Source organism: Esox lucius, chromosome 4, assembly GCF_011004845.1.
Source record: "Esox lucius isolate fEsoLuc1 chromosome 4, fEsoLuc1.pri, whole genome shotgun sequence".
NCBI classification, from domain to species: Eukaryota; Metazoa; Chordata; class Actinopteri; order Esociformes; family Esocidae; genus Esox; species Esox lucius.
Window position 1 is genome coordinate 14,412,970 of NC_047572.1, and position 8,885 is coordinate 14,421,854.

Here is an 8,885-nt window from a genome sequence, read left to right on the forward strand (position 1 = left end):
AGATCTAATTAAAATCATATAGCTGTGATTTAATCTTTACAGGCACATTTCAAATATATACTTTTGGATACAAATATAACAATGAAAGATATATTTTCACAATAAAATGAAAAACAGATGCCTACAAGGAGGTTTATTACTTTGGAAATGAAATTATTCTTAGCTATTGTTGCAGTGTGCTCTAGTTGCTGTAAATGGTATTCATTTTTCTGCGACATTTTCCTTATCTTACATCTTATCTGAAATAATCTGTCATGGGCTGACTGCAGTTTCAGTAACACTGACTTTAACATTACATCTCATTTTAAGAAGGTGGATGTTAGTTCAGCTTCTTGTGGGTATTTTTGCTTTGGCCTGTGTGGGTCAAGTGTTGGTACTGGTCCCCTAATCCACCTTGAGTTAGATTCCTGGGCTGCCATTGGATTAGTGTTGAGAACACAACAATGGGCCATTTTAATGCACCATAATCCTAGTGAATATTGCAAGCACTTTCATATGACTGTGGAGAGAAGGCTACTGCAGAAGAACATCTCAGGAACTTAATAAAACCGATCGAAGACCAACAAATGTCGTCTGTGAGTATAACTTTATATTTAGCTGGCGTGTGTGTGTCTGTCTGTCTGTCTGAGGTTAAGATGTGGATGTCAGGGTTGTGTCAGATTGTATACATGGCTACATTATAAACCTGATAGTAAGACAAGGCCACCCTTTTCCCATAGTCATCTCTTTGTGAGAATGATGATCTTGAAAAGTTGTTGAAGGACTCAATTCTGGATATTGTTCAATGCCCGTTTATTTTTTTTAATGGTTGTATTGTGATTCTTCCATCTTACTAATATTTATCTATTGTTAGTTTCAAGTGTTTGATACCCAATGAAATCAACCAGCCAGAAACATTAAGAGTTTGAGCTTCAAAACAACAGTAACATTTCTATGTGATGCTTTAACTACTGTGATTTCACTCAACTTTGAGAAATATGTTATCTTAACAATTTCATGTAGTGTGGATGTAATATAGAAAATATCATATTTGTGTGGTTGAAGTAACAAATATACTGATTTGTTAACAGAATTGGCCGACATACTATCTATGTTTTGTAACATCTGCTCACAATCAGAAACCTGAGCAGAGGTTGCCTGGGATAGCTAGAGTAGGATGGGGGGACGGGGACGGTATCGTTCAAACAATTTTGGGAACTTTTACTAACATAATTGACATTAAAAAAAACAATAACAACAAGAAACAAGTTTGATCAAGAGTCGGTCATAAAATAAGCCTTCCCCTATTCTGAGAACACTTTCCACTCCATTTTGTTATAAGAATTGTCCCTAAACAATATTTCATGTTTAAAAATATCTTGTGGGCTTCATGTTTTGATTGTAGTCTCCTACAACCAGTTGTGATTGGATGATCCTGCAAGTTGAACAGAAAAATGTAAGAAACATAATATTACCTTTCTTGGCCTTTATATTACAAAGAACCTAGCAAAGCCTGAAGTCGTAGGTGGGGACTTAAAATTCATTCAGCCCCTAAGTATATTGCCTATCCCTTATTGTAAGCCATACTAACTATTACACTAACCATTAGCTATGGTGTTTAATTAGGCTATTTAGTTACTCTCTCCTCTGTGCATAAAAGTGCAGCCTGGATTCGAGGATACTACCCTTCTCATTCATACTCCAGTGTGTTTTTATATTGATGCCATCTCTGGTAGATCAATGTTCGAGTGACCACCATGGATGCTGAGCTTGAGTTTGCTATACTGCCCAGCACCACCGGCAAACAGCTCTTCGACCAGGTACATGAACACACGAAAGGACCGACACAAACCGACAGACACAAGCAGGACTTTTGACTGGAAAATGGCAGAAGAATCTGTCAGAAGAATCTGTCTCCTAGGCAACGGACAGTATTCCAAGTAATCAACATCTTCCTTATTGTTGTAGATAGTGAAGACCATTGGGCTGAGGGAGACGTGGTTCTTCGGCCTACAGTACCAGGACAGCAAGGGCTTCTCCACCTGGCTCAAACTCAACAAGAGGGTGTGTACCTCCCAACTCCAGTCAAAAAAGTAACCATGTATACACAACTGTGACACAAGAACACACCCTCGTGTGACATTGCGGCGATGCTGTAATGTCTTCAGGTGATTGCTCAGGACGTACGGAGGGAGAACCCCCTGCTAATAAAGTTCCGGGCCAAGTTCTTTCCTGAAGACGTGGCGGAGGAACTGATCCAAGAGGCTACACAGCGACTCTTCTTCCTGCAGGTCACATGCTTATTACACTCAAGTACATACGTTTTCAGACCCTTTGCCATGGCACTCCAAATTGAAATTAGGTACATCCTGTGTCCTTTTATGGTCTTTGACATGTCTATAGAACTTGATTGATGTCCACCTGCGGCGGCAAATTCAACTGATTGCACATTTAAAAAAGCACACACCTTTCTATTTGAGGTCACACCCTTTGCAGTGCATGTTAGAGCAAAAACCAAGCCATGAAGTACAAACACATCTCTGATGACTTCAGAGGTAGAATTGTGTTGAAGCATAGATCTGAAGAAGGTTAAAAAAAAAGAGAAAGAAATCCCAGGAGCACAGTGGGATCCATAAATTTAAAATCTACAAAGACCATGAGTCTTTGTAGAGCTGGCCATCCAGCCAAACTAAGTAACTGGGCAAGAAGGGCCCAGAGTTTTAGAGTTTGTCTGCACAGGTGGGAAAACCTGCCGAAAGGAAAACCATATGTGCAGCACTATATTGATCAGGCCTTGATGTTGGAGTGGCTAGACCGAAACCATTTCTGTAACAGGCCTGTGACATGCCTCCTGAAGGACTGGTTTGTTGATATCAAAATCAAACTAATATGCCTGAATGCTAAAAATGGCTAAAAATAAGATACCTCTCATCACTTGGCTAATACCATTCTGATAGTGAAGCGTGGTGGTGGGAGCATCATGCTATGGGGAGTCTTCTCAGCTGCAGGGACTTGAGAGGACCTGCCGGAATGGAAGAAACTGCCGAACTGCCCAGGGGCCTCATTTATCAATATTAGGTTGTAAACGTGTACGTCTTATTGGTATTAAAGTGTGTATACACATGAAAAATTTGGAATACTCCTGTCAGTAAAAACAAAGGGGGAGTCCTCGCTGAGCCTGCTGCTACAATTGGATTCTCGAGAAGCTCCCATACTCACACTTAACGGCACCTGCATTCACGTTCACCTATTTGTCTCAGTGCTAAATTGTCTCTATTTCTTTCTCAACTGCAATTTGTCTGAGTTCATTCATTGTTGTTGTTGTTGGACTGCCTATTTATGCACAGAACTCTCTCTGGGAGACCAGGATCGATCTAGCGTGAGTACAGCGTCATAGTTATATTGTGCTCCCCCCACTAAAGCAATTTGATAAAACGTTTTTGATAAAACGTCAATCTACATTAAAACGAAAGTTTTGTCACAGCAAAAACACAAAATTGACGTACCCCAATCGATTGTGGTATGTGCCATATACATTTTATGTGATAAATGTCCCGGTCTAATTTAAAACTCGCAACTAGCACTTATCGTGTAAAATGTGGACAATCGATTGTGTTTATACTTTGTCATTATGGTTTGTGTGTAGATTAATGGCAGAAAACAAATAAATGAATAATAAACAAAGTCTCTCACCACAACATTTTGAGAAAGTGAAGGGGTCTGAACACCCTCAGATAGGAACTGTATGTGTAAGGATGTCCACAGGTTAGACAGACGCATTTACATTATGTCAGTGCAGGTGAAGGAAGGCATCCTGAACGATGACATCTACTGTCCCCCTGAGACGGCGGTGCTGCTGGCCTCCTACTCCGTTCAGACCAAACACGGAGATTACAAGAAGGACCACCATTTCCCTGGTTATCTCAGCAGGGACAAGCTTCTGCCCCAGAGGTGTGTTATTCCGCTCCCCATCCTGCTGTGAAGTACCCAGGGCTGTGGGAGTAAGTTTCATATGGGGAGGGGTGGGCATTTTGTTTTTTGCAAACAATTCTTATTATTTGGGTGAGAGATGCCCCCCCCCCCCCCCCACTACACCCTTGCCATATCCCACGGTTGACACGCATCCTTGAGTGTGCTTAGTTTGTATTTAGGTATCTATGATTGTCTGTCTGGTGTCTCCAGAGTTTTGGAGCAGCACAAACTTAACAAGGAGCAGTGGGAGGAAAGAATCCGGGTGTGGCATGAGGAGCACAAGGGACTGCTGAGGTAGCATCTCTTCTACTACTAAACAGTCTCATCCAAGTTGTTGACAATAGCTTACTATTGGTGGTATGTGCAAAGCGTGTTCTTTCTCATGGTGTGTGTGTGTATGCGTGTTTGTGTGTGTGTTTTTGGTTCTGTATCTGTCTGGCCCCAGGGAGGATGCCATGGTGGAGTACTTGAAGATCGCTCAGGATCTAGAGATGTATGGAGTCAACTACTTCAGCATCAAGAACAAGAAGGGTTCGGAGCTCTGGCTGGGCGTAGACGCTCTGGGACTCAACATATACGAGAAGACAGACAAGTAGGAACCTCTACATCCACGCACATTTCCTGTCGATTCACTGTGACATCAGACCACCTACGGTGTCAGAAAACATTGGATAAACTTTGATTCAGACTGTTTCGTTACCTTTGTAGGATGACCCCTAAGATCGGCTTCCCCTGGAGTGAGATCAGAAACATTTCCTTCAATGACAAGAAGTTTGTCATAAAGCCCATTGACAAGAAAGCCCCGGTACGTCACAGCTGTGTCCCTGTCCGCTGTCTATTTGCATTGTTGGTTCTACCTGTGTGTTTAATCCAAAATCATTTCTCTTCATTTTAGCAAGAGTCACTGATAGCTATGTTTGTTTTAACTGTCCCAGGACTTTGTGTTCTACGCCCCACGCCTGCGGATTAACAAGCGTATCCTGGCACTGTGCATGGGGAACCACGACCTGTACATGAGGAGGAGGAAGCCCGACACCATTGAAGTCCAACAGATGAAGGCCCAGGCCCGCGATGAGAAGACCAAGAGACAAATGGAGAAGTGAGATGGGGGGGTAGACAGACGATTGTACTGTATGGTCATTTCTAGAGACTACGCGTAAATCTGAATTAGTTCCTAGTTTACTCGTCACCAGAAGGATATACTGTAACTAGTGAGGAACAACGGATCTGTAGAGGGTGTTAGCTGGTGTCTACTCATCCTTCATTCCAGAGCACTGCTGGAGAGCGAGAAAAAGAAGAGAGAGAATGCTGAGAAGGAGACGGAGAAGATAGCCAAGGAAACCATGGAACTGATAAGCAGATTGAAACAGATTGAGGAGGAAACCAAGAGAGCTCAGGAAGGTCAGTGTGTGTTTCTGTGTGTCTGTCTCTGTGTGTGTGCACATTCATGTCCCATGTCTGCCCTTTATCTGCCAAATTGCATATATTGTGTGCATTCATATGGTGCATGTTTACTCTGTGTGCGCTTAAAGAGCTGGAGGAGCAGACCCGTCGGGCCCTGGAGTTGGAGAAGGAGAGGAAGCTGGCCCAGGAGGAGGCAGAGCATCTGGAAATGGAGCGCAGGGCAGCGGTGGAGGCCAAGGCGGCTCTTCTGCAGCAGTCAGAGAGCCAGATGAAGAGTCAGGAGAGCCTGGTATGCAAACAAACTCGCAACCACGCGTACGCAAAAAGGGTGACAGACATTTCGGGAGAACCCTGCCATGCTTTTCTTTCCAGGCCACCGAGCTGGCTGAGCTGACCTCGAAGATCTCTCTCCTGGAGGACGCAAAGATGAAGAAGGACGCCTGTGTCAAGAGATGGGAGAAAAGGGTGCGAGCCAGGGAATAAATGAATGACTAAACGGGTGACTGTGTTTGAGTATGTGCTGGAATTATCTGTGTTAGCGTTATCCTTGTCTAACAACATTGTGAGGATGGCGGTCAGGTGATTATGGTTCTGGTGGCTTTGGAGCGGCCCAAAGAAGTTTTGATGACTAAACTGAACCGGGTCTACATCCAGGATTCCATTCAGGGGGACCATGACGAGACGGATGAGAGCAGCGCCGAGGCCAGCGCCGAGCTGACATCACCAGGCATGGTCAGAGACCGCAGTGAGGAGGAGCGCATGACGGAGGCGCAGAAGAACAAGCACTTAAAGAATCGCCTTAAGGTCAGAAACACTTGAGCCATAACCTATGACCTCTACCTGTCTTATGACAGGGGCCCAGTGGAGTAAACGCCTAAAGACAGTTCTGACCTCAGATTATTTAACCTTTGACCTTAAATATAACCCTATGAGGGATTGTGTTCTGTCTTGGGGATGTGTCATCCTGGTGCTGTGTCATCCTGGTGCTGTGTAAATCTGGGGCTAAATAAATGTAGGGCTATATCACTGAGCTATATCAACTTAGTTTATTGTTCTTTGATTGCTTCTGTTCAACACACCTTGGTCATCCAGGTCCATTAAATCGAGGAAGGCAACCTTGCCCAGTAGCATGCTTGTGCATATTTGGATGCTCTAATATGGGGCTTTGCGGTCATGTTCCTGGGGAGCTATTCACCATTAAATAACCCTGATTCAGTTGATCAACCTGCCAATTATTAGAAACAAACTCTGGTTGGCCTGAAAATCAGCAACATGATTGGATAGCCATGTTCTGAAAGCTTGTGTTTACCGTGTACATTCATCCCCAGGCCCTAAGTACAGAGTTGGCCAGTGCCCGAGATGACAGCAAGAACACACCCAATGACCTGATTCATGCTGAGAATGTGAAGGCGGGCAGGGACAAGTACAGGACCCTGCGGCAGATACGACAGGGCAACACCAAGCAACGCATTGACGAGTTTGAGTCCATGTGAGAGAGAGAGCAAACAAGAGTCTTCACTTAATCTATGTATTTGAATGTAAGTTACCATAGTTCTAGTGCAAGGCACAACAGTGCTTTGACCTTGGAAGCACTGACGGCATTTCCCTATGGAAAGCCGTTTTAACATTTATTATTTGGAACTTACATTTCATTATTTAAAAGTTACTAGTACTTATTGTTACTAGTAACTTTTTCATTTTACTAGTAAATGTTTAAAAAAAAGTTGCATTATGTTCATAAATAAAATATTTCTTCTCAGTTGAGTGCAAAGATCATATTTCACCATCTCAAAAATGTTATGCGATCTCTGATGATCTCCATGCAATACAGACTGCCCTACAGAAAGTATTGAATTATTAGCAAATTATTAGCATATAGTGGTGGATATCAACACGTCTTTGTTACTAGCACTTATTATAGTTCAGGTTATGTTTATTTGGAATGCAAATTTTGCTATTAAATACTAAATAACAAATCCCAAATATATTTTCCCTTTACTGAAGAGTGCCATCTACTGGCTGTAATATGCATTACATTTATGGGGTTTGTAATCTGGGTACAATTCTATCACTATCAGATGTAGGGATATTATTAATCATATGTAACGATAATGTTGCTTTTGCTCATGTTTTTGAATCTTAATACATTTATGCCTAATAATCATTAGCTTATACTCTATGATGTTATTTTTCAATAAGGATAGTTAAAAGAGGGGAATGGTTTGAGGATTGCCATGTTTTCCAAGGATGTAGTCTAGGAGGAATAATGACGGCAAAATACTTTGAAATGTGGTTTATTATGAATCAAATAAATATTATTGAACAACAGTGAATCAGTTGTTGAGTGTTCTACATGGAGCTGCCTTAGCAAAAATGCACAAAAAAAGCCTATTTGGAGAAAAAAAAAAGTTATATTCTGACATAGGTCTTTGGATTGCAATGTTAAGTCGACTTATAGTTGTAAGGTAAAAATCTTGTTTGCTACAGGGAGTAAAATATGTTTTTAATCTTGAAGAGAATGTTGACAAGAGCCTTCCTGTACATAATTACTCAACTGTTTCACTTCACATTAGCATGGACTGAGAGAGAACCTGTAGGGTAGGGGGTTTGAGGCACAGCACTTATCAGTGTCCAGGTGTCTTTTCATATATAGTGTATGTCATAATGTATTTTTTGCAAAGCAGATAACAGTAGATTACTTGCCTTTTTCTGAGCTCTTCCTCCATAATCAGCCATGACTCACATGAAGAGTCGAGGAAATGTATCATATGCCAGAAAAACTCCACCAACCAGTAGAGAGAACTGGTCTATCTGCCACTATCACTCAGTCCATCCTTGTCACGTGTGATGATAAGTATACTTCATATCTTAATACTTTTTTTTTTAACCAGCCAGAGGAGTTAGAAGCTTGAGCCATGTTCTTTACTGCCAATCACATAATACATTGCTCTTTGCATTCCAGTACTCATTATGAAACTGGCTAGTTTCAAGATGAGTTAGAGATTCTGTCATTTTAAGTATTTTCTTAAATACATTTATGGAAATCTCTTGAGGTGTTAAAATCCTGTTGTTGCATGTACTTCAAACATTCTTTTGACAAATTTTTTTTTTTAATACTTATAAATACATCAGGCATGACTAATACATTGCTCTGCCACGACATAAACAGCAGCTTATGCTCTTTGGCTGCAGCATTGCTGGTTCTGTAGTATGTTCTGTGTGGTGCATGGGTTCGCTTTATACAATGTAAACATCAAGGTAACTGCTTGACGGAAATGGTTGTTGGGCACACCCAGATGATGCTGGCATGTTTTCTGCCACGATTACACTGATCTCACCTAGGTCTCACCAAGTATACAGGGTCAAGGGGTATGTATGCATCGTCTGGTCACGTGTGCAACAAAAGTTCCATATTCACATTTTGCCAACATGTAGGCGTTTACACAGACAATTAACACACTGAACTGCCAATGTAATGTAATGCCAGGCCAACCGCTTTCCAGTGGAAAGGAATGTGCTTCTGGAGGTGT

At 41.9% G+C, this 8,885-nt stretch overlaps 1 protein-coding gene across 2 annotated transcripts; it reads left to right on the forward strand.

Moving 5' to 3' along the window:
- The first annotated feature begins 318 nt into the window (after window positions 1-318).
- Window positions 319-7,688, forward strand: LOC105024398 (moesin). Of its 2 annotated transcripts, XM_010894328.3 has the most exons (15): window positions 319-575; window positions 1,385-1,435; window positions 1,716-1,799; window positions 1,948-2,043; window positions 2,148-2,270; window positions 3,779-3,930; window positions 4,162-4,245; window positions 4,397-4,543; window positions 4,660-4,756; window positions 4,887-5,050; window positions 5,222-5,352; window positions 5,484-5,644; window positions 5,728-5,820; window positions 6,010-6,159; window positions 6,684-7,688. In XM_010894328.3, exons 1-15 carry the CDS (start codon window positions 567-569, stop codon window positions 6,846-6,848), a joined length of 1,707 nt encoding a protein of 568 aa, XP_010892630.1. In that variant the 5' UTR covers window positions 319-566; the 3' UTR covers window positions 6,849-7,688. The 2 variants fall into 2 exon arrangements, with proteins under 2 accessions (XP_010892630.1, XP_010892631.1); XM_010894329.3 differs by lacking the exon at window positions 1,385-1,435 and having other exon boundaries at window positions 320-575.
- Window positions 7,689-8,885: the final 1,197 nt, after the last annotated feature.